Below are 27095 nucleotides of genomic sequence, written 5' to 3' on the forward strand. Positions count from 1 at the left end.
AAGAATGAGTTCATTACAGTACCTTAAGTGGTGGTTTGTTTTCTTATACTAACGGAGCTCATGAGATTTTCTGTTGAGTTTTGTGTTGTGAAGTTTTCAAGTTTTGGGTAAAGATTTGACGGATTATGGAATAAGGAGTGTCAAAATCCTAAGCTTGGGGATGCCCAAGGCACCCCAAGGTAAAATTCAAGGACAACCAAAATCCTAAGCTAGGGTATGCCCCGGAAGGCATCCCCTCTTTCGTCTTCATCCATCGGTAACTTTACTTGAGGCTATATTTTTATTCACCACATGATATGTGTTTTGCTTGGAGCATCTTGTATGATTTGAGTCTTTGCTTTTTAGTTTACCACAATAATCCTTGCTGTACACACCTTTTGGAGAAACACACATGAATCGGAATTTATTAGAATACTCTATCTGCTTCACTTACATCTTTTGAGCTAGATAATTTTGCTCTAGTACTTCACTTATATATTTTTAGAGCACGGTGGTGGTTTTATTTTATAGAAATTATTGATCTCTCATGCTTCACTTATATTATTTTGAGAGTCCTCTATAACAGCATGGTAATTTGCTTTAGCTATAAAATTAGTCCTAATATGATAGCCATCCAAGATGGGTATAATAAAAACTATCATAAAAAGTGCATCGAATACTATGAGAAGTTTGATACTTGATGATTGTTTTGAGATATGAAGATGGTAATATTAGAGTCATGCTAGTTGAGTAGTTGTCAATTTGAGAAATACTTGTGTTGAAGTTTGTGATTCCCGTAGCATGCACGTATGGTGAACCGTTATGTGATGAAGTCGGAGCATGATTTATTTATTGATTGTCTTCCTTATGAGTGGCGGTCGGGGATGAGCGATGGTATTTTCCTACCAATCTATCCCCCTAGGAGCATGTGTGTAGTACTTTGTTTCGATAACTAATAGATTTTTGCAATAAGTATGTGAGTTCTTTATGACTAATGTTGAGTCCATGGATTATACGCACTCTCACCCTTCCACCATTGCTAGCCTCTCTAGTACCGCGCAACTTCCACCGGTACCGTAAACCCACCATATACTTTCCTCAAAACAGCCACCATACCTACCTATTATGGCATTTTCATAGCCATTCCGAGATATATTGCCATGCAACTTACCACTGTTTCGTTTATTATGACACGCTTCATCATTGTCATATTGCTTTGCATGATCATGTAGTTGACATCGTATTTGTGGCAAAGCCACCTTCATAATTCTTTCATACATGTCACTCATGAGTCATTGCACATCCCGGTACACCACCGGAGGCATTCACATAGAGTCATATTTTGTTCTAGTATCGAGTTGTGATTTTTCGAGTTGTAAGTAAATAAAAGCGTGATGATCATCATTATTAGAGCATTGTCCCATGTGAGGAAAGGATGATGGAGACTATGATTCCCCCACAAGTCGGGATGAGACTCCGGACAAAAAAAGAAAAAAGAGAAAGGCCATAAAAAAGTGAAGGCCCAAAAAAAGGAAAAAAGAGAAGAAAAAAATGAGAGAAAAAGAGAGAAGGGACAATGTTACTATTCTTTTACCACACTTGTGCTTCAAAGTAGCACCATGATCTTCATGATAGAGAGTCTCTTATGTTGTCACTTTCATATACTAGTGGGAATTTTACAATATAGAACTTGGCTTGTATATTCCAATGATGGGCTTCCTCAAAATGCCCTAGGTCTTCGTGAGCAAGCAAGTTGGATGCACACCCACTTAGTTATTTTGTTGAGCTTTCATACATTTATAGATCTAGTGCATCCATTGCATGGCAATCCCTACTCACTCACATTGATATATATTGATGTGCATCTCCATAGCCCATTGATACACCTAGTTGATGTGAGACTATCTTCTCCTTTTTGTCTTCTCCACAACCACCATTCTATTCCACCTATAGTGCTATGTCCATGGCTCACACTCATATATTGCGTGAAGATTGAAAAAGTTCGAGAACAACAAAAGTATGAAACAATTGCTTGGCTTGTCATCGGGGTTTTGCATGATTTAAATATTTTGTGTGGTGAAGATGAAGCATAGCCAGACTATATGATTTTGTAGGGATAACTCTCTTTGGCCATGTTATTTTGAGAAGACATGATTGCTTTGTTAGTATGCTTGAAGTATTATTATTTTTATGTCAATATTAAAATTTTGTCTTGAATCTTTTGGATCTGAACATTCATGCCACAATAAATAAAACTACATTGAGAATTATGCTAGGTGGCATTCCACATCAAAAATTCTGTTTTTATCATGTACCTACTCGAGGACGAGCAGGAATTAAGCTTGGGGATGCTTGATACGTCTCCCACGTATCTATAATTTTTTATTGTTCCATGCTATTATATTATCTGTTTTGGATGTTTAGTGGGCTTTAATATACCTTTTATATTTTTTGGGACTAACCTACTAACCAAAGGCCCAGTGCAAATTGCTTTTTTTGCCTATTTCAGTGTTTCGCAAAAAAGGAATATCAAACGGAATCCCAACGGAATGAAACCTTCGGGAGAGTGATTTTTGGAACAAACGCAATCCAGGAGACTTGGAGTGGACGTCAAGGATCGAGGAGGCCACGAGGCAGGGAGGTGCGCCCAGGGGGACAGGCGCGCCCCCACCCTCGTGGCTCCCCTGACCGACTTCTTTTGCCTATATATACTCATATACCCCGAAAACATCCGAGAGCACCACGAAACCCTATTTCCACTGCCGCAACCTTCTGTACCCAAGAGATCCCATCTTGTGGCCTTTTCCGGAGCTCCGCCGGAGGGGGAATCGATCACGGAGGGCTTCTACATCAACACCATAGCCTCTCCGATGATGTGTGAGTAGTTTACCATAGACCTCCGGGTCCATAGTTATTAGCTAGATGGCTTCTTCTTCTCTCTTTGGATCTCAGTACAAAGTTCTCCTCGATCTTCTTGGATATCTATTCGATGTAATTATTTTGTGGTGTGTTTGTCGAGATCCGATGAATTGTGGGCTTGTGATCAAGATTATCTATGAACAATATTTGATTCTTCTCTGAAATCTTTTATGTATGATTTGTTATCTTTGCAAGTCTCTTCGAATTATCAGTTTGGTTTGGCCTACTAGATTGATCTTTCTTGCAATGGGATAAGTGCTTAGCTTTGGGTTCAATCTTGCGGTGTCCTTTCCTAGTGACAGCAGGGGCAGCAAGGCACGTATTGTATTGTTGCCATCGAGGATAAAAATATGGGGTTTATATCATATTGCTTGAGTTTATCCCTCTACATCATGTCATCTTGCCTAATGCGTTACTCTGTTCTTGTGAACTTAATACTCTAGATGCATGCTGGATAGCGGTCGATGTGTGGAGTAATAGTAGTAGATGCAGAATCGTTTCGGTCTACTTGTCGCGGACGTGATGCCTATATACATGATCATGCCTAGATATTCTCATAATTATGCACTTTTTTATCAATTGCTCGACAGTAATTTGTTTACCCACTGTAATACTTATGTTATCTTGAGAGAAGCCACTAGTGAAACCTATGCCCCCCGGGTCTATTTTCCATCATATAAGTTTCCAATCTATTTTAATTTGCAATCTTTACTTTCAATCTATATTATAAAAATACCAAAAATATTTATCTTATTATCTCTATCAGATCTCACTTTTGCAAGTGGCCGTGAAGGGATTGACAACCCCTTTATCGCGTTGGTTGCAAGATTCTTATTTGTTTGTGTAGGTGCGAGGCGACTTGCGTGTAGTCTCCTACTGGATTGATACCTTGGTTCTCAAAAACTGAGGAAATACTTGCGATACTTTGCTGCATCACCCTTTCCTCTTCAAGGAAAAAACCAACGCAGTGCTCAAGAGGTAGCAGTCGCGCGTAGCTGGGACAGGGAACTCCACATGCGATGGCGGTTCTCCACCCGCGGTTCGCCATACACAAACGTTGTTCTCCATGTCTTGTCATTGGCAACATCCACAATCCGCACGTCAATATACCGTGCACAAGAATCCAACACCGTTACTTGAAACTTTTCGTCCCAGTAGAGCACAAGTCCTCCACTGAGCCCATCACTCGAGACACCCACAAAACACTTCATCTGTAATCTCCATTTGAGTTTCTCCATCTTTTTTGAGGCCTATCTTGTTTCCGAGAAAAAAACAAGCCCCGGGGAATTGGCTTTAGAGAGGGCCAAAACCTCACGAACTATCCCCCCCCCCCCCCCGGAAGTTCCACACTAAGATATTCATTGTGTCTGGCGGTCCTCCTCGAGGGAGGCCGCCGATCTATCTCCAGACACACCATCAGACTCAACACGGACTCTCTTACTATACCAAGCACAAACACACACGGCAGTTGCTAGGTGGCCGCACTCGACCGCGGCAGCGTGGGATCCAATTTTTCTCGGCAACAGCCTTCACTTTTTTTCTTAGGTTAAGTATATATGTAGCTGATTTATTTCTAATAGTTCTCTTAAAAATGTTGATTGTGTTTCAAAAAGATATTTATTCATGTATTAAAATATGTTCATCATGTATTAAAAAACGTTCAACATGTATTTAAAAAACATGTACTTGAAAAATGTTAAATACGTATTTTAGAAATGTTAAATATGGATAAATATAACGTTCCAGATGTATACAATCTACAATGTGTATGAAAAAAGTAGACATCAAATCATGTGTTAAAAAATGTTAACTATACTTTTGAAAAATGTTAAATGTGTAAAAAACAATGCTTTGGATGTACACAAAAAATGTACAATGTGTATGAAAAAGAGTAGATGTCAAAACATGGGTTTTAAAAAACAAAATTAATATGTATTTGAAAAATATTAAATATGTATAAAATTAGTGCTTCAGATGTATCAGAATGATCAAGGGTTTTTTGCTTACCTGACACTTCTGAAGATAGTACTGCTCTTGATCAGTGACAACGATCACAATGTCGGAAACGTCGGCTGCCGAGAAGGAATAACATCGACTAGCAAAGAATGAACACAATCAATGCAATGCATAGTCAAATGCATGACATGGTATTTCAAGGTACTGAATCCATCTAATGCAACATTAAGTCATTTTAATTGAGGTGGAATTCAAACATATAGCAAATTCCAACTCCAAAACTAATTATCATATGTTCCATAATCATGAAATGTCCTAGTTGGTGACGTTAACTAGCTCAAACATGAATGAACATGGCATAAATAGATTCTTCATATTTTTTTGATAATTTTTCATATATAAATTATTTTCATCTGAGCTATGGTTTAATTTCTATGGGTTTTTGAAGTTTATGCAAATTTCTAAAATAAATAAATCATTTAGATTTATTTAAAATCCAGATATCCTTTATTGCGTCAGCATGAGGTCAGGGCTAGTCCAGGTCAAACCTAACATGTGGGGTCCACATGTCATTGACACACCGGTTAACAGAGGGTTAATTAACACCTAACAAAAGTAATTTGCAGGCCGGGGCCCACTGTCACTGACCTAAACTAACCGTAATTAGTCTAACTAATGCTGCCATGTTATCTCAAAGAGCGGTTAGTCGCCGGTGATAAATAGGATGCGACGGAGCTCGCCGGCTGGCCGGCCAACTCCAGAGACGAGAGATTGCGCGGCTAGGCTTGCTGGAGCCAGCGCAACGAGGCGCGTCGGGTGGTAGTAAACTTCAGATCGACCGTGCCAATACCATGAACAGAAGCACCCGCGCCATTCCCCATCAATACGGACCCATGGCCTGTGGCCTGGTAATAAGAAAACAATGAAATGTCAGCACACACATGAACACCTGCACTTGTGTCCACCCACCAATCGGTGGGCTGAAACACTGAAAAACAGTAAATAAATTACTGTACCCAGATGCACCATTTTCATTGTTGTCCACAATCATGTTGACAGACTTAGAGTCCTGTCCTGGCTTCTTGTACTTGTTTGGGCACTTGTTGGCCCAATGTTCAACCGAACCACAAGTAAAGTAGCCCTCATCCTTCTTGTTCTTCTTAAAGGTCTTCTTACCCTTCTTATTAAAGTCGGTATTGTGTTGGACACCGTTCTTTTCATTGGGCTTGTGGGAGTTATGGTTCCTCTGGTTCACCATGTTGGTGACAGAGATTCCTTCGACCCCTTTTCCGTGTGAGTCCTTTGCCCTCGAATCCCGCTCAACACTCAGATGGCCGATGTCATCCTCCACAGAGAATTCACGCCTCTGATGTTTCAGAGTGGTGGTAAAGTTCCTCCGGGAATTAGGGAGCTTAGCAATTATGCAGCCCCCAACAAACTTGCCCGGTAACTCGCACTTAAGAAGTTCAAGCTCCTTAACGATGCATATTATCTCATAAGCCTGCTCCAGCACGTGACGGTTTTCAACCATCTTGTAATCGTGGAACTGCTCTATAACATACATTTCGTTCCCAGCGTCGGTGGCCTCGAACTTAAATTCAAGCGTCTCCCACAAGTCCTTGGCGACATGCACATGTAAATATGCGTCGACCAACTTATCTCCGGTCACGCTAAGAACTGCTCCTAGGAACACGATGGTAGCTTCCTTGAACGCCTTCTCCTGTGCAGGAGCAATCGTTCCTGAAGGAACACTGGTGACCCAGAACACGTTCATAGCCATGAGCCATAAGGTGGTCTTTGTCTGCCAACGTTTAAAATATGTATCGGTAAACTTATCCGGTTTCAATGCTGCGGCAAAGCCACTCGCCGAAAAATTCCTACACATATTAGGTTTTTGGATTGCTGACTAAATAGGCAATTCTTCGATTAACTTAATCCACGAGTAAATCACTAGCATGGCATTGACACAAATAAACGCATACTGATATTCAGTCAATCAAGCACATACTACGCTAATTACAGAAAGATCCGTGTATAACGCTACCATGGCTAAAACAGAAAACAATAGGAGCGGGATAAACGAATTATACCCTCCAGTAGGCCATGAAGAGGCCGCGATAGTGGTGGCGGCGGCAGTGTCCTCGGCGGCCTTCTTGTCGGCCTTAAGTTTCTCAACGGCGGCACGTTGGGCCTCGGTGGACATGGTGATGATGAAGACGACGCAGACGTAGGGTACTGGATTGGAGGCAAGCAGTCGCGTAGTCTGTTGGGAAACGCAGTAATTTCAAAAAAATTCCTACGCACACACAAGATCATGATGATGCATAGCAATGAGAGGGGAGAGTACCGTCTACGAACCCTCGTAGACCGTAAGAGGAAGCATTATGACAACGCGGTTGATGTAGTCGTACGTCTTCACGATCGCCCGATCTAGCACCGAAGGTATGACACCTCCGCGATCTGCACACGTTCAGCTCGGTGATGTCCCGCGAACTCATGATCCAGTAGAGCTTCGAGGGAGAGTTTTGTCAGCACGACGGCGTGATGACGGTGATGATGTTGCTACCGGAACAGGGCTTCGCCTAAGCACCGCTACGATATGACCGAGGTGGATTATGGTGGAGGGGGGCACCACACACGGCTAAAAGATCAATGATCAACTTGTGTGTCTATGGGGTGCCCCCCTCCCCTGTATATAAAGGAGTGGAGGAGGGGGAGGAGGCCGGCCTCCTAGGCGCGCCCCAAGGGGAGTCCTACTCCCACCGGGAGTAGGATTCCACCCCTTCCATGAGTAGGAGTAGGAGTGAAGGAAGGAGAAGAGAGGGGGAAGGAAAGGGGGACGCCGCCCCCCTTCCTAGTCCAATTCGGACTAGAGGGGGAGGGGGCGCGCGGCCTGCCCTGGCCGCCCCTTCCTCTCTCCACCAAGGCCCATGAGGCCCAATACACTCCCCGGGGGGTTCCGGTAACCCCCCAGCACTCCGGTATTCGTCCAAACTTACTCGGAACCCTTCCGATGTCCAAACATAGTCATCCAATATATCAATCTTTATGTCTCGACCATTTCGAGACTCATCGTCATGTCCGTGATCAAATCTGGGACGCCGAACTATCTTCGGTACATCAAAACACATAAACTCGTGACATTGTCGTCACCAGACGTTAAGCGTGCGGACCCTATGGGTTCGAGAACTATGTAGACATGACCGAGACATGTCTCCGGTCAATAACCAATAGCGGAACCTGGATGCTCATATTGGCTCCTACATATTCTACGAAGATCTTTATTGGTCAAACCTCATAACGGTATACGTTGTCGTTGTTCCCTTTGTCACCGGTATGTTACTTGCCCAAGATTCGATCGACGGTATCTCAATACCTAGTTCAATCTCGTTACCGGCAAGTCTCTTGACTCGTTCCGTAATGCTACATCCCGTAACTAACTCATTAGCTACATTGCTTGCAAGGCTTATTGCGATGTACATTACCGAGAGGGCCCAGAGACACCTCTCCGGCAATCAGAGTGACAAATCCTAATCTTGATCCATGCCAACTCAACAAACACCATCGGAGACACCTGTAGAGCACCTTTATAATCACCCAGTTACGTTGTGACGTTTGGTAGCACACAAAGTGTTCCTCCGGTATCCGGGAGTTGCATGATCTCATAGTCATAGGAACATGTATAGTTATGGAGAAAGCAATAGCAACAAACTAAACGATCATCGTGCTAAGCTAACGGATGGGTCAAGTCAATCACATCATTCTCTAATGATGTGATCCCGTTAATCAAATGACAACTCATGTCTATGGTTAGGAAACATAACCATCATTGATTCAACGAGCTAGTCAAATAGAGGCAAACTAGTGACACTATGTTTGTCTATGTATTCACACATGTACTAAGTTTCCAGTTAATACAATTCTAGCATGAATAATAAACATTTATCATGATATAAGAAAATATAAATAACAACTTTATTATTACCTCTAGGGCATATTTCCTTCATAGTCGCTGCCCAAAAACCTATTCGCCCCTCTCCCGTACAAGAACCAGAAGGGCGGGGTTTCAGAGACCTGGTCTCCCGTCGACCGTGTATGCAGCAGACGGGGTGGAGTCACCGGCGGCAGCAAAGGAACGATGGTGGGCGTGTGCATGAGCAGATGTGCTATGTTTATGGCGGCTAGGGTTGGGAGACGCCGCACACAGAGACGTGGGCTCGACCCATGTCTGAGTCCATGACAGCCCACGATCCGACGTCTCAGATCATGGCCCAGCTCTCAGAAACTCTCCGTTAGTGACTGGCAAAAATAAGCGCGTAGGTGTGGGCTCGGCTCAATCCTGCAACCCGCGACGCGTCGTGATGAGGCGAGGCGGGCGACGAAGGAGGAACGCGCAAGGGCCTCTTCTATTCTCAAGCTCCAATAGCATGTAGAAGAGAAACCCTTATAAAGAGGTCCAACTCCTTCTCCACTAGCGTGGTGGGACTAAACTTCCCACTACACCTAGTGCCATATACCCACATGGACCCTTAGAGATTTTTCAGAAATTGCTATATGGTCCTAAAGCCCATCCCAAATTTCAGCAGTAACGCCGGCGACAACATGGACGCCGGCGCTGAGCCCACGGGTGCGGCGGCTAGCGCGGTTAGAGCAGGCGGGCGAGCTAGAGGGCGGGAAGGGAAGGAGGAGGAGCTCATGGGGGTGTAGCAGCTGGTCAATGGCTTCGGGGACGGCCGAAATGGGGTTCGGCGTGACGGCGGATCTCCCAGACATGCTGGCGCGGCATCCCGTCGATGGTGGCCACGTAAACAGAGCTCGACGGGCGGTGGATGCCCTCGGGGATGCTCGAAATTGAGCGCTGGAGAGAAAGAGGGACCAGAAGGGAGGGGAACGACAGAGGGGCTCGAGGGGGCCTTCCAGGCGAAGGGGAAGGGCACGGGGGAGACTGCTGCGTGGTAAGCACGAGGTGGACGCGGTGCGTGCACGGGCGACACGCAGGTGCTCCTACTGGCAGGAGGTACGAGACGCTAGCGAGGAGGTGGGCTGGGCCAGCTACCATATAGTAGGTTGTGAGTCGAGTCTTTCTCTCTGTTTTCTATTTTCTGTTTTCAATTAATTATTTTGCCACTGTTTGAAAATCAAAACAAAATTCAAACCAGTGCCAAAACTTTCTATGAATATTTATGTGACTTAGCTGGACCTTTCCAAATGCACATAAATATTTCAGAGACATTTGAAGATATATTCTAACAATAAGAATATAAATTCAAATTCAAATACAATAGTGATTTAAATTTCAAGGCCCAAAATATTTGGTAAAAATGTTCATCATTTTTGGTTGGGCACAAAACCTTTGCCAAACTATAAGCAACATTATTTAAGGTAATTTTGGAATCATTGAATGCATTTTCAGGGTTTTTGCCGTTTATTTAAAATTTGGAGCCTTCAAATTTCCTTATTTCAAATTTCACTAAAATTAAATATGATGCATGATGCTCTTTGACGCAACTATTTACAAGCAACAATCTAGAGCTGTGACATCAGAATAGGTATCTCTAATATAACTTTTTCAAGTCCAAAATTTCAGTTGCCGTAATCTCCCTCTTCATATAAATCTTGTAATTTAAGAGAGAAAAGACATTAGAATGGTACTACAAAGTATTATATTTGTCAAAAAAAATATAAATAACAATAAAAAAACATAATGTAAAATGGACGCATCAGTTCCCATCAGCGACGACTTCACCCCAATGAATGCCTCGTCCAAATGAGCAAACATAGGGAGGACCAGGGCCGCGTTGGGGTGAAGGTCGAGTGTGTACTTGAAAATGCTCCAGAATAGCGGGAAGAAAGCTTGAGAAGGGCGGCACCAAACCCTTGACGAGAAAGACAACGAAAATCAAAGCGTCCGTGATGTCAACCTCCCTCGCGCTAGCCACCTTGAGCTTGGTCAGACCCCATTTATTATCTGCCCCACCCACGAAGTGTCAAACCTTGTCCAGCACCTCGGCGTTGATGATTCCTAGGAGGTGGAGGGCCCACGGCGGGGCCACCGGTCGAGGCATTGTCACCTAGATCATTTTGTCACCATATCATTATCAACCATCTGTAAACAGAAAGGGATCTGTTTTGACGTCACAATTAGTTCACGAATACGAGACTCAAGTGCCCACCAAAAGCCTCACTATCTAAGCAAACACCATATTGTCCAATGGGTAGTGACAACAAACGTGAGTAGCGCATTGAGAGAACATTTCACATTTTCACAACAAGCCTGAACCACAACAAGCCTGAACCAGAATTCAACAATGTTATGACGGCACTCCCAGGAGTCTGACACCCCTCCTACTTCTTTGTTTTGTCATAAACCTCAATATATCTCTTCGGAACACCGTGATGTTCAACGAGGTGCTTTGCCAGGTTTTCAATGACTCCGCCTTGAATCAAGACCTCATGTTGCCCCTTTTTACCTGAAATGATAATGTGAATTGTAATGCATATACATATATCGGTTGCACACCTTCACAAACTTTTTCCCTATCAAGAAACAGGTGGACAAGGGTTGGGTACAAAGCAATAATACCTGGAAGCTCAGCTGTGGTGGTGCTGCAAGCAAATTTCTTTTGTAGTTCAGAAGCCAAGGAGTCAGCATCCAGCAAAAAGCATTCCAATCCAGAGACTCGGGTCATCTTCTTGTTCCCTTGCCTTCTTTCTGTCATGATTTGAACAGTGCGTATGGCGCCCTTACGAATGGCCACCTCATTTCCTCTAGCTACTCTATGATGAATTTGCATACGGTTAATAAATGTTGACCCTAAATCCTTCTTGTGGATCTCACTTGGGTATGCTGAACCCTTCTTCACAGCCCCTTTGTACAGAGCATCACATAATGTAGCATCCAGAATTACTTTGGCCTTATCTGTTTGCTTGACCAAATTTTCCTTCTCCACATACCTTCAATCATACGAGAATAAAATTAGTTGAAATGTCAGAAACTTGCAGTCTTCCCGCTTTACAAACATAGAACTTGTAGACTACGAGAATCAATTGCTGTACCAGAAACAAACCTGAAAACCACATCAGACGCCTCTGATGCACTGTAATACTTCCCTGTGTCAGCGTCAACAGCCAAAAATATGGGGTTGACATGCGAACTTGGCTTATAAATTTCATCCACTTCCAGTTGCTTTGTACTGCTGCCATCGGCAACAATGTTATCATGCTGTTCAACTGGCTCCTGTACCCTCTTATGATGTTTGAAGGTCGTGTAGTCTGGATGTTTGCGACTGATACTTATCAACATGACTTCCTTTTTATGCTTGTCCTCTTTCACTGAGATCTGTAAATTTAATGGGCATTAGATAATCTTGAGGAATTTAAAAACTGGATTAGTTCCAAACATGGGTAGTATGTACTGATAATTCGTAAATTAAACTTCATTTTGATACGATACCACATTACCACACATCAATGCATCATCATCATGACTCTTTCTAAATCTTACAAGTTCGCAAGTGAACTGTATAATATAGTAAGAAAGATTAATAAGCACACGACCTTCAATCACACATGCTCTATTCCAGATGTTAGGATGAGTGTAGCACTTTTGTACCAAGTTCGACAAAACCATGTGAACAAAACCTTTCACAGGTTCCAACTGTGCAAGGAGTTCACAACCAAGAGATAGGATACATCAGCTCTACTCGACTAAACGTGCTGAAAGACATGGAAGATGAATAAATCAAACCCTAGTGTGTAAGTTAACTTCTTAGAAATCCTTAGGAACCCTGTCATGTACTCCCTCCGTTCCGAATTACTTGTCGCAGGTATGGATGTATCTAGATGTATTTTAGATCTAGATACATCCATTTCTGCGACGAGCAATTTGGAACGGAGGGAGTATCTGCTTACTTAAAGGGCTTAAATAGTTACTAGTTATCAGATACATGACAATCTAGCGAACAATAATGTATTCTTGACTATTTAATAGACTTCTAATTTACCATATGAATGAAAAAAGGACAGACCCAGTGCATAGAAGCTCCCACACAAGGTGGGGTCTGGGGAGGGATTATAGGAACCTAGTCTTACCCCTGCAAAGTGCAATGCAGAGAGGCTGGTTCGAACCCAGGACCTCTTAGCACAAGTGGGGAGGACTTCACCACTGCGCCAGGCCTGCCCTCTAATTTACCATAAATGAAGCTTAAAAGAAAAGCTTTGCCCAACTAGCTTACAAGGCCAGAAGAAGATTTTGACTGCAACCACTTGGATAGTTTTTTATGTGATGACTTCTTAATATCAAGGGTAACACCTGGAGGTCTGCATGGGAGAATGTGATTTGACCTACACAGAACAGTAAACAGAAGATGAACAAGATAATAGTTATGCATCATAAAAAATGCAGGTTATAGGAGAGTTGGATATCTTGGTGAAGTCACCCTGCCAAATTATCATTTACTAGATGTAGAAGATAAGTACCAAGATCTATTTTCTCAAAGCAATGCCAATATTTACTGATGTAGATTAGCGTGAAACATGGTTTTGTTGACTATCAAAAGACTTGGTAATGAGACTCGGTATAAAGCTGTGTGAATAACTCATCTCAATCATATGACCGGGTGGAAAACAATTAGTGTCGCATGAACCTACTCAGAAGGGACAGAATAACAAATTGTTCATCAATGTGAAATTACTATATACACATACCACAATATACTTCCTGGCATGGGGAGGTCTTTATCTTTTATGTTCGTGTGTAATGCTTGCAGAAGGCATATGTCCAAGAGAGAGTCAATTTCTTCAGTAGACAAATGTTGATGTTCCTTCTCCTCGGTCTGTTCCTCGGTGGTTTTCTCTTGAGGCAAATTTAACTCGCTCACGCCAGCTGTTACATTCTCTATGGTTTCACTGTTAATGGCACGATCTTCAGTAAGACACTCCGAGACATCAACAGCTGCTTTGTCTTGCTTTCCTTCTGAAGGATCTTCGGAAGAGTCAATATGTTGAGAAGCGGAAGCAAAATTAGGATCTTCAATAACCATGTCATCATAAAATCCTTCATTTGGAACATAACGACCATCAGCAGAAGCCCTGCAATAATATTTAACAATTATTTATAGAAGTGAAGATGAACTCAGGTGTGCATTAATAGCATTTAACTTGCCATAACAAATCTTTATAGTAATGTGCAATCCGCAAAGCCTTGCCACGTAATCCTGCCTTTAGTGCTTCAGTATTGCTCATAGTTGTGGTCCCAACCTGTGTAGAGCGTGTAACAGAACCAGAAGTTGAACTTGTACATCTTTGGCAAGATTACTTAATAAAAACTACGAACCAAACTAGTGCAAGAGACCATGAGAAACTTACAGCAATTGGAGCAGGGTTACCAGGGACTTTAACTGACCATGGCTGGCCAGCTTGGAAAGAAGGTAATCCTTCTGGAGGTACGCTGATACCAGGAAACATAAGATCGGCGCCACCAAGAATGAAGTGTGAAACTTCACCACCCTTAAGTGTAAAAGCTGGCAACAGATAAGGAACCTTCCAGAGTGCATAAACTGCAACATTTTCACCAATTAAATAATGCTACAAAGTAGAGAATGAGGAATCCACTTATCTTGAGATCTAAAACACACAACAAGCTGTGATCACATTTTAGTCCAACCATAACTTTATCAACAAATTAAAGCACATTAAAGATGGATCCCACAGTTTGCAGCTCAGCTATCCCAAGCAGAAGCATAATATTTTCACCTATTTGATAAAAACAGAAAATTAAGCCATTCAAAACAATAAATAGACATATCAAAAGTTCCTCTTGCTGAAGTAATAGTCATACTAATTTAGGCGCATGTTGTCTTTGGCTTAGACACATATGCCCTCCTGTATTCTACAAAGTTCGGCTTGGCTTTCAACGTCAGTGCATTATTTGTTTCCCTACATCCCTACTATGGTACCCATACACTCTTGGAAAAAGCAACTTGCAGAATGATAGCACGTCAACAAGAATTACTACGTACCAATTTACCATTCCAGTCACTTTTCATGCAAGCTAGAGTGTGTAGTTAGTGGCGCATAAAATTAGAATTAATTGAAAACCAATAAATCAAACAAAGAGTTCAATTGGTTAGAAGCACATGAACTATAAAATTAAAGAATCAATTATTATAATAGTTAGAAAACAACAGACTGAGGACTACACTCATTGCTTGAAGCATTAGCATGTTTAGATTCTCTTCCTAAATTTTGTTTTATACATGCACAATCAAAATAAGAATTTCAAAAATTGCAATAACAAAAAAGACACAACACAGTGGAAATGAGAAGGGTTAAGATTACTACTCCCTCCGTTCCAAAATAGATGACCCAACTTTGTACTAACTTTAGTACAAAGTTGGGTCATCTATTTTGGAACGGAGGGAGTAGATGAAAATAAATGTATTACTCTGCAATCTGGAAATAAAAATAACCTGTTGGAAACAGCTCATGGCCTCTTCCATCAATGTCGAATAGCATTGGCAGTTCGCCCTCTATGCCATAAACAAGAGTCCGGCTTGGGTACTTAGCGACTGTTATCTCAACCTATCCACAACGCAATATTTTCACAAAGTTATGAAGAAGATATAAATGCAACAAATAATAACTAAGTTTGAATGAAAAGATATATACAGTTCACTCTTCCGTAAACTGGCAACACCACAAAATATAAGGTAGATAATAATACAGTTGATAATAAACAATACAGGCCAGTTAGATAGATGGGCGGGGATGAATGCTGAAAATTCACAGCTATTGCATGTAAAAGTAGACCAGTCTATCTATTGTAAGTACAATTATATATTTGATGTAATATAACTTGAACCACTTGGCGAGCTAAAACCATGTAACATATTTTCAAGACTTAATACCTTTGGAGGAAGCATGTTATAGGGTTATACTGTTATTACTCCACATACTGATAAGAAAATTCATTACCTTTGGAGGAAGAATGGCATCCAGATCATCATCAGATGCTTGCGGAAACCTTTGCTTGGCGGTTCTTCTCAGCTTCTTTTTGTCAGCGCCTGACAAACGTTGTAGTGCTTTTGCATCAACATTCTTCTTGAACATGGTTTATGGGTTATCAAACAAGATTCCAGGCTGCAAAAAAAAAGCATCAAACAGGTCATCAAATGGAATATAGACCGGTAGAGCAGTACAGACATCCATCAAAAAGTCCTGCTGCATTCAAACTTCTGGGGGGGAGCAGAACATAAGGAAACATGTAGCAGAATTCCAATTTCGTTGTACCCTATAATAGTCACAAGGGCTACATTACACAAATCATAACCCTCTTAGGACAATACCAGTTTATCATTCCAACCAGCCACAATCTGGAAAACCTCCATCTTCTTGGTTCGAAGGAAAATAAGCGAAATTGGCAAGCTCTCCACGCGAATAGAATAAGAGAAGTCAATTCCATTGCATCCCAAAACTTCGTACTTCCGGAACTACAAGGAAGCTATGGATTCACAGCGGAGAGACCACACCAATATCACCGACCCTATCCAATAACTCGGAAGAGGCGGCAGATTGTAACAATCGACTGAAAAGGAAAAAAAGGAGGGCAAACTTTTCACCGTTCGCCCAAGCAAGGGCCAGCGAATCGAGAGACTAAGAGTGATGGAGGAGATGAGCGAGGCGAGAGACAGAGAAACAGAGAGGGAGGAAGGCTTCGTTACCGGCGGCGAGGCGATCGGATTGGAGGAGCGCGGAGGCGGCGATAGGACTGGACGGATCGGGAAGCTTCCGGGGATGGAAACCTCTCACGAGTCCAAGGGCAAACCCTATCTGGCGCTCATCTGGGCCGGCCCATCTAGGTATTTTGTTGTGTGTAAAGCAGGCGCTGTAACCGATGAAATCACTAATTAAGAAGTACTCGTTGCAAAGAATACTTCACTTTCTCAGGTCGCGACAAGTGGCGCACATGCAACGCGCCACTTGTCGCAACCTGGGAGTTTTCCCTTTTTTCATAGATTCATTATTCAAAACGTTTTATCTCTTAAACCATGTGTCCAAATCTCGAACCGTTTTCATCATTGGATTCCTCGCGTCGAGATCTTCAAAATTAGATCCCATGTTGATAGGTTTTGACGAACTTCTTTTTCATGAAAAAAAACCGGAGAAAAAACCGGGCGAAAAAACCGAACCGGGAGCACGTTTTTTCCCTTTTCGAAAGAGGCACGCCCGTGCCTCTCACAAAATCACAACCGTGCCTCTCGTGGAAGCAAAACCGTGACTCTCATGGAAGGAAAAAAAAACAGAAAACGCGTCTTTTTTCGTTTTCGAGAGGCACGACGGTGACTCTCGTGAAAGCACAACCGTGCCTCTCGCGGAAGCAAAACCATAACTCTCGTGAAAGAAAAATAAATAGAAAACACGTATTTTTTCTCTTTCCGAGAGGCACGGCCGTGACTTTCGCGTAAGCACAAGCATGCCTCTCGCGGAAGCAAAACCGTGACTCACGAAAGAAAAAAAAACAGAAAACGCGTTTTGTTTTTTCCTTTCCAAGAGGCACGGCCATGACTCTCGCAAAAGCACAACTATGCCTCTCGCGGAAGAAAAACCGTGACTCTCGCAAAAGAAAAAAAAACAGAAAACGCGTTTTTTTCGTTTCCGAAAGGCACGGCCGTGACTCTCGATAAAGCACATCCGTGCCTCTCGCGGAAGAAAAACCGTGACTTTTGTGAAAGGAAAAAAAAGAAAACACGTTTTTTCGCGCAAAAAAAATTTTTTTCAAATTTTTTTTATCGAAAAGCTAAGAAAGATCGGGGGAAAACCAAAATGTCAAAAAAACAGGGAAAAAACCCGTTTAAAAAGCCGAAAACGCGTGTGGAAAAATAAAAAAATAAAATTCGAAGGGAGCGTCCAGAGCGCGACACGTGGCGAATGGCTGAGAGCGCGCCAAGTGGCGCTGATCGTTGCGAGGCTCCCGAAGTAGCGCTCGTTAACTAGTTGCTCCCTGGAACTGATTCGAACCCGCGACCTCCGGACTTAGAGCATCTCCAGACGCGTCCCTAACAAACCCTTTCCAGACGTTTTTTTCGCGCCGGTGCAGAAAAATCGGCCCAGTCACGTCTCCAGGAGCCCGATTTTCGCCGGCCTGGGCCGAATTTAGCGCCGGCGGACTCAGGCCAAACCCGGCGCGTCGGGGACGCTCGGGGGCGCCGGGGCAAGCGATTTTGGCGCGAAAGAGTCGCGGGCCCGCTGCGTCAGCGACACCGCGTGTCGTCTTCCCCGAACGCCTCGGTTTTCCGCAGGGAATCAATGGCAAGGCTGCCGCCGGTCGGCCTTACCATTGATTCCTCACGGGCGGGGCGTCACGGGGCGGCGCACCGATGCCCCCCCTTCCTCGCACACGTACACACGGGGCGACACCGCTATATAAGCCGGTGGCCTCCCTCGCCTCTGGCCACACCAGCCACACTAGCCCTAGCCCGCCCTCCACCTTTCCCGAGAGCCGCCGCCGAGCCCTCCCTCTCCCGAGCGCCGCCGTCGAGCCCTCCCTCTCCCTCCCTCCCTCCCTCTCCCGATGGCCAAGCGATTCCCCGGCGATGAGGCCGCAGCCAACGGCTTCGGCCGCCGCTCGCTCCGCGAACAGGAGTCTTGGCTCCTGTTCCAGGCGAACATCCTGGCGCCGTCGGACATGCGCGCAGGGCCAACGGGGTGGAGACTCAGCAACGGGGGAGTGCCCATTCCCCCGTTGCCCGACGCCGTGGCGAAACCGGGCTACTTCGCCGACGAGGTCGACGTCATGCGCGCCTCCCTCACCGACGCCCAGCTCGCCCTCCCCGAGTACGCCGCCGACAACATAGCGGCGTGGACGGCGTACTTCCAGCGCCGGCAGCAGCAGAGGATGGCGTCCACCAACGGCGCGCCGGTGGTGGCTGGCCTGAAGAACAGCGAGGGACGTCACCTGTGGTGGGGTGTCCCCGGCCGCACCCTCGAGGGCGTTCTAACGTACCTCGAGGGCGGCAATGACCCGCCGTTGGCATACCCCCCGGCGAGGGCGGCCGCCACGGCCACGGCTCACCGTCGATGCAACGGGCAATGGTTGCCCAGGAGGTTCGGCGCCTCCTCTTCTTCCTCCTCCTCCCGCTCTTTCTCACACTCGTCTGGCGCTCTGGCTGCTTGGCGTCAAGGTCGAGCCCGCGGCGGAGACGCCGCTCGGCCGGCGCACTCGCAGCGTCGGCATCGTCATCAATGAGGGCGGCCGGCGTGCCTCCTCGTCGGCTCCTCCGCGCTTCGTCAAGCCCAAGACGGAGCCGGACCTGGCACCGATGAAGACGGAGCCGGGCCTCCCCGCGGTGAAGACGGAGCACGGCGGCGACGTCGAGCTCGACGACGACGCGGCCCTAAAATGGGCGCGCGCGGACTCCCTGAAGATGGCGAGGGAGCGCCAGTGCGCCGCCCTGCGGTGATTCACGCAGCGCCGCCGAGGCCGCGACGAAGGAGGAATCGTCGTCATCGAGGACAGCGACGACGCCGCCGCGCCGCCGCCACCAGCTCGCATAGGCGACGCCGGTCAGGGGTCCACCAGGGACAGCCGCGTCAAGGAGGAGAAGCCGGACGACGACGGCAACTACTCCGCTTTTAGCCAGTTCTTTTTTTAATTATACATATTATGTAATAAAAACCCGCTTTTTAATGTAATATATGCCGAACTTCGAACTTTGCTATATTTTTTAATTTTTTTGAACGCGCCTGGGGACGGCCCTGGGGACGGCGGCTGGGGACCAACTCGCCCCCAGGCCGATTTTTTGCGCCGGCTCACCCCCAGGGGGCGATTTTAGGCGCCCCCTGAGGGGCCAACGACTGAAGATGCTCTTAGAAACGCTGGTGTAACAACCACGCCACCATGCGAATAATAAAGGTAGCAGGTGTATCCGACCATAAAGTTTTTTTTAACATCAGTACAGACGCAAGCGCTCATATATACGCGCATACACTCACCCCTATGAACGCACACACGCACACCCTACCTCTATATGCACCTCCGAGAGACTGAGCCGACATGTCATCTTGAACTTTATGAAGTCACCGTAGGCATCTCGTCGTCGACGGGAACGTCTCCTCCCACTGAAAGTGCATCGCCGGAAATTCTGAAATAAATCCAGAAATAATGCGAGCACCAGGACTTGAACCCTGATGGGCTGGGGATACAACTGTCCCTCTAACCATCCAACCACAGGTTGGTTCGCATCCGACCACAAAGTTGGTGGATTACTTCTTCCAAACCTAGTTAGCTCAGAGCATCTCCAACAGCCGCCGAACGCGGCACGCGCTAAAAACTACTTTGTCACGCGTCCATCGTCTGGTTTGGCGCGGCGGGCAGCGCTGGCTCCAGCAGCCGTGCTAAAATGTAGCGCGCGCGCGACTCTCGCACAAACAACATATGCATTCCAAAACAGAAGCAAAAAGATCAAATACAAACAAAATAAATCAAAATAAATAGTTCAATTTCGTTATTACAACTCAAACATTTATCGTTCAATACAACAAATAGTGTAATAAACACAACAAATAGTTCAACAATACAATATCGAACACACAAATCATGATGCTATTTGTCGTCCATTCCATGCCACCACTCCTCAATGAGATCTTTCTGAAGATCATCATGCGCTGCGGGGCGTCGAATGGCATGATAGGAGGCAACAAAATGGGCCACCCTGTCAGCCCTCCGTCGCACTCGCACGGGATGTCCCAAGAGCTCATACTGAGAGTAGTCTACATCTTGTCCACGCTCATTTTTGATGATCATGTTATGCATGATCACACAAGCGTGCATGATGTATCAAAGCATTTTTTGATCCCAAAATCTAGTCGGTCCTCTCACAATAGCAAGTTGGGCTTGCACAATTCCAAAAGCTCTCTCCACATTTTTTCTAGCCGTCGACTGAGCATTGTGGAAATCAAGATTTTTCTTACCTTCCGGCTTTTTCAATGGCTTCACAAAGGTTTGTCACTTTGGATAGATGCCATCCGCTAGATAATAGCCATAGTTGTATGTACGGCCATTTGCTACAAACTGCACCGGTGGTAAATCACCATTTGCAATCTTATTCATCAACATTGATGTCATTCAAAGATCCAGACATTCCAAAGAATGCATGCCAAATCCAAGTCTCTTGATTGGCCACCACTTCAAGGATTATAGTGAAACCCTTTTTTTGGCCGTGGAATTGCCCATGCCATGCCTTTGGACAATTTTTCCAACTCCAATGCATGTAATCTATTGAGCCAAGCATACCAGGAAAGCCGCGAGCTTTGTTCATCTCCAATAGCCTTGCAGCATCTTCAACATTGGGAGATCTCAAATACTCCTGGCCAAACACTTGCACAATTCCGACTGTGAAGCGCTTGACACACATGATGGCTTGCCTCTCACCCATAGCCAAGTGATCATCAACTAAATCAGCCGGGATACCATATGCCAACATACGCAAAGCGGTCGTCACCTTCTGAAAGGTGCTATGCCCGAGCTCTCTGGCGGCATTCCTCCTTTGTTGAAAAAATCGGTCATGGCTCGCTAGTTTCTCTGCAATGCGCCTGAACAACTCGGTGCTCATCCTAAACCGGCGATGAAAATACGACTCGGGGTATATGTGGGATTCTCCGCAAAATAATGCCTGATCAATCTGTTGTGGGCATCGATCCTATCCCTCCAAATTTTCTACCGGCCCATAACCAAACCACCCTGCTTCGGTTTTTTATTGATGTGCATGGCTAGGATCATTGCAAGATCCTCCTCCTCTTCCATATCAAATTCTTCTTCGGAAGAATCATACGACGAACTCATCTACAATGTTCAATACTATGCTATAAAAACTACAATCAACATGCACCAAATTCATGAAGTTTGAACAATACATACCTTGCAGGCGTTTTGTCGAACACCTTGCGGGCGCCGAGCGGTAGCGAGCGCCCGGGCGCTGTTCGTCAAAAGACGGACGCGCGCGAGGGGCGGCGGTGACTAGAGGGGGGCGGAGGAAGCCGCCGCGGCACGGGGATAGGCCGGGGAAGCGCCGGAACGGTCGCCGGGTGGCGCGGGCGGCGGCGGCGCCGCGGCTGGAAGGGGGTGAGTTGCGAGCGAGCGCGCGAGAGTCTAGCGCGCGGGAGCGGGCGCAGCAAATAAGCGGCGCGCGATGGAGTTTCGGCCTGCGCGCTGAACTAGATATGCCGCGCGCGCGGTTTTTGCGCGCCCACTGGAACCACTATACCGGTTGCGCGCGCTAAAATAGGCAATTTTACAGCGGGGCGCTTGTTTGGCGCGGCTATTGGAGATGCTCTCATGAGAAAACATGTTTGACTCCCTGTTACATTGTTCAACAAGTACCTTCCCGAAATTCAAAAGTATACTTCGACATTCATTAAGTATTGGTGTTGCAATCATTGAGTAACCCTCGTTCAAATTCAATGCCTCTACCACAGTCACATTATCAGTTTAGACAATTATCTTGGCACACCCAAGGCTCTGAATGAGCATTATCCCTTGACGCAATGCCTCTGATTCGGCCGAGACCACATCGGCTACATGTTCCACGCAAGCAGTTGCTGCAGCGACAAAACCTCCCAAGTGATCACGTACCACAGATCCACATGAACTAGAGTTTTCCTCATCAGAAAAGGATGCGTCCACGTTAAGGATTTGGAATCCAGATGGTGGCTTCTTCCATTCATTCAAGCGATCATGTACCTCTAGCAGTCTTGCTGATCGAACAAAGCTCAGGGATAAGGCGTGTATTGCCAAAACTGTGCGGTCAATTCTCTGCACATGTTCTCCCCTCACAACTTCTCTTCTTTGCCACCACAAGTACCAACACGTAGATGCAACTATCTCAGGAGTTTGAATGCAATCAGAGAAGGTGCACTGGTATTTATTTTCACACAACAGGAACTCAAGCACATTTGCACCTGATCGGTTGATGTCTACTACACAACCTTCTTCTTGTAGATGTTGTTGGGCCTCCAAGTGCAGAGGTTTGTAGGACAGTAGCAAATTTCCCTCAAGTGGGTGACCTAAGGTTTATCAATCCGTAGGAGGCGTAGGATGAAGATGGTCTCTCTCAAGCAACCCTGCAACCAAATAACAAAGAGTCTCTTGTGTCCCCAACACACCCAATACAATGGTAAATTGTATAGGTGCACTAGTTTGGCGAAGAGATGGTGAAACAAGTGGTATATGGATGGTAGATAATAGTTTTTGTAATCTGAAATAATAAAAACAGCAAGGTAGCAAGTGATAAAAGCGAGCGTAAACGGTATTACAATGCTAGGAAACAAGGCCTAGGGTTCATACTTTCAGTAGTGTAAGTCCTCTCAACAATACTAACATAATTGGATCATAAAACTATCCCTCAACATGCAACAAAGAGTCAGTCCAAAGTCACTAATAGTGGAGAATGAACGAAGTGATTATGGTAGGGTACGAAACCACCTCAAAGTTATTCTTTCCAATCAATCCGTTGGGCTATTCCTATAAGTGTCACAAACAACCCTAGAGTTCGTACTAGAATAACACCTTAAGACACAAATCAACCAAAACCCTAATTTCACCTAGATACTCCAATGTCACCTCAAGTATCCGTGGGTATGATTATACGATATGCGTCACACAATCTCAGATTCATCTATTCAACCAACACATAGAACCTCAAAGAGTGCCCCAAAGTTCCTACCGGAGAATCACGACGAAAACATGTGCCAACCCCTATGCATAGGTTCATGGGCGGAACCCGCAAGTTGATCACCAAAACATACATCAAGTGAATCACGTGATATCCCATTGTCACCACAGATATCCACGGCAAGACATACATCAAGTGTTCTCAAATCTTTAAAGACTCAATCCGATAAGATAACTCCAAAGGGGAAACTCAATTCATTACAAGGGAGAAGAGGGGGAGGAGAAACATAAGATCCAACTATAATAGCAAAGTTCGCAATACATCAAGATCGTGCCAAATCAAGAACACGAGAGAGAGAGAGATCAAACACATAGCTACTGGTACATACCCTCAACCCCGAGGGAGAACTACTCCCTCCTTGTCATGGAGAGCACCGGGATGATGAAGATGGCCACTGGAGAAGGATTGCCCCTCCGGTAGGGTGCCGGAACGGGTCTAGATTGGTTTTCGGTGGCTACGGAGGCTTCTGGCGGTGGAACTCCCAATCTATTGTGCGTTCTGGAAGTTTTAGGGTATATGGAATTATATAGGCAGAAGAAGCACGTCAGGGGAGCCACACGAGGCAGGGGGCGCGCCCTAGGGGGGTGGGCGCGCCCCCACCCTCGTGGGCAGCTCCCGTATCTTCTGACGTGGGGTCCAAGTCCATCAGGTGTGTTTCCTTCCAAAAGTAACTTCTCTAGTTGATTTCGTTCCGTTTCGACTCCGTCTGATATTCCTTTTCTTCGAAACACTGAAATAGGCATAAAACAACAAATCTGGGCTAGGCCTCCGGTTAATAGGTTAGTCCCAAAAATAATATAAAAGTGGATAATAAAGCCAAATATTGCCCAAAACAGTAGATAATATAGCGTGGAGCAATTAAAAATTATAGATACGTTGGAGACGTATCATCGGTCCACCACCAAGGCTTCTTCTATTATTTCATGCAAGCCCAACTCTCTGCATATATTATTCACCTGGCCACATGTGAAAAGTGCATGTTTAATATCCTCGGCACTGCTTTTGCATAAAGGGCATTGAGCAGTATTACCTACATGGCGGTTGGCAAGTGTACAAAGGAAAGGAATCGTATTGTGCAAGCATCTCCACACAAATATCTTTATCTTCCCCGGTAGTTTCAGATTCCAAACTTTTCATACTGGATGGTTGCGTGAACAGGTTTGTCCCTCTTCACTTTGCAGTTTACTTCCAAATCGATCATCCCATTCAACATGATATGCTAACCGTACACTAAATGTTACACTTTTTGTAAAATGCCAGGCGATATTGTCCTCTCTTCATGGTGTGCAAGTGGGATTTTTAAAATTCGTTCTACATCAATTTGCCAAAAATTATCACGCACAAGCAATTCATTCCATTCACCGGAGGCGGGATCTATAAGTTCATTAACATATGTCAAAACCCGGTTACCTTGCACCGTAATTACTTTCCTTGATGGACTATTAGGAATCCAACAATCTTCCCAAATGTTTATCTTTACACCATCTCCCACTCTCCAAATGCTTCCCTTCTTGAAAGTTTGAATCCCTGCAAAGATACTCTGCCACACAAATGAAGACCCTTTCTTCAAGGTGCAGTTTAATATGTCACCAGAGGGGTAATATCTAGCTCGAAGTACTCTTGCACAAAGGGAATCAAAGTTCTCAATGAGCCTCCAACATTGCTTAGCTAGCATGGCAAGGTTGAAAGAATGGACATCTCGGAATCCCAGGCCACCCCTCTTTTTCAGTATACACATCTTCCACCAAGCAAACCAATGCATTCTCCGACGATCATCCTCATCTCCCCACTAATACCGCAACATTGCATCAGTGATCCCCTTACAAATTTTCTATGGGAATTTGAAAACACTCATCGCATATGTGGGTATGGCTTGGGCCACCGCCTTTATCAAAGTTTCTTTTCCTCCAAAAGTCAACATTCTCTCCTTCCAACTATTTACCATTTTCAAAATTCTCTCAATGAGATGCATAAAACAATCCGTCCAATCAACACCAATCATTGAAGGCAAGCCAAGATATTTGTTAGATAAAGATTCTGTCATGATATCCAGAGTTTGGCATACCTCCGCTAAGAGGATCGATATAGTTGACTAGAGGGGGGTGAATAGGCAACTAACAATTTTTAGCTTTTCTTTACCAAATTAAACTTTGCATCAAAGTAGGTTGTCTAGATATGCAACTAGGTGAGCAACCTATATGATGCAACAAGAACAAGCACACAAGCAAGCAAGGAAAATAACACAAATAAGCTTGCACAAGTAAAGGTACGAGATAACCAAGAGTGGAGCCGGTGAAGACGAGGATGTGTTGCCGAAGTTCCTTCCTTTTGAGGGGAAGTACGTCTCTGTTGGAGCGGTGTGGAGGCACAATGCTCCCCAAGAAGCCACTAGGGCCACCGTATTCTCCTCACGCCCTCACACAATACGAGATGTCGTGATTCCACTATTGGCGCCCTTGGAGGCGGCGACCGGACCTTTACAAACAAGGTTGGGGCAATCTCCATAACTTAATCGGAGGCTCCCAACAACACCACGAAGATTCACCACAATGGAATATGGCTCCGCGGTGACCTCAACCGTCTAGGGTCCTCAAACACTCAAGAGTAACAAGATCCACAAGGGATTAGTGGGGGGGGGTCGAATTTCTCTTGGTGGAAGTGTAGATCGAAGCCTTCTCAACCAATCCCTAGAAAATCAACAAGTTTGATTGGCTAGGGAGAGAGATCAGGCGAAAATGGAGCTTGGGGCAACAATGGAGCTTAGGGTTGGAAGAGGTGGTCAACTCGGAGAAGAAGACACCCCTTATACAGTGGAGACAAATCCAACCGTTATCCACTTAACCAGCCCGCGACCTGCGGTACTACCGCACCAACCGAGCGGTACTACCGCAAGGGCTCACGGTACTACCGTAGCAAGCCGCGGTACTACCGTGGCCACGGCGGGAGCTAGCCCAGGCCTGTTGTGACGCCCCCGATTTGACCGTACACTAATCATACACGCAAATTTGTATGATCAAGATCAAGGACTCACGGGAAGACATCACAACACAACTCTACAAATAAAATAAGTCATACAAGCATCATATTACAAGCCAGGGGCCTCGAGGGCTCGAATACAAGAGCTCGATCATAGACGAGTCAGCGGAAGCAACAATATCTGAGTACAGACATAAGTTAAAGAAGTTGCCATAAGATGGCTAGCACAAACTGGGATACAGATCGAAAGAAGCGCATGCCTCCTGCTTGGTATCCTCCTAAACTACTCCTGGTCGTCGTCAGCGGCCTGCACGTAGTAGTAGGCACCTCCACTGTAGTAGGAGTCGTCGTCGACGGTGGCGTCTGGTTCCTGGACTCCATCGTTTGGTTGCAACAATCGGGTATAGAAAGGGGGAAAAGGGATAGCAAAGCAACCGTGAGTACTCATTCAAAGTACTCACAAGCAAGGAGCTACACTACATATGCATTGGTATCAATGAAAGGGGTAGTATATGTGGACTGAACTGCAGAATGCCA

General features: G+C 45.1%; 1 protein-coding gene across 2 annotated transcripts; it reads right to left on the bottom strand.

Moving 5' to 3' along the window:
* Window positions 1-10918: 10918 nt before the first annotated feature.
* LOC125518235 (eukaryotic translation initiation factor 2D) lies at window positions 10919-16714 on the bottom strand. Of its 2 annotated transcripts, none has more exons than XM_048683147.1 (10): window positions 16575-16714; window positions 15829-15993; window positions 15324-15435; window positions 14221-14411; window positions 14018-14112; window positions 13561-13944; window positions 13089-13197; window positions 11922-12193; window positions 11438-11808; window positions 10919-11324 (listed from the first exon to the last, which is right to left on the bottom strand). In XM_048683147.1, exons 2-10 carry the CDS (start codon window positions 15961-15963, stop codon window positions 11200-11202), a joined length of 1794 nt encoding a protein of 597 aa, XP_048539104.1. In that variant the 5' UTR covers window positions 15964-15993; window positions 16575-16714; the 3' UTR covers window positions 10919-11199. The 2 variants fall into 2 exon arrangements, with proteins under 2 accessions (XP_048539104.1, XP_048539105.1); XM_048683148.1 differs by lacking the exon at window positions 16575-16714 and adding an exon at window positions 16200-16222.
* Window positions 16715-27095: the final 10381 nt, after the last annotated feature.

Source organism: Triticum urartu, chromosome 7 (genome assembly GCF_003073215.2).
Source record: "Triticum urartu cultivar G1812 chromosome 7, Tu2.1, whole genome shotgun sequence".
In the NCBI taxonomy this organism is placed as follows: domain Eukaryota; kingdom Viridiplantae; phylum Streptophyta; class Magnoliopsida; order Poales; family Poaceae; genus Triticum; species Triticum urartu.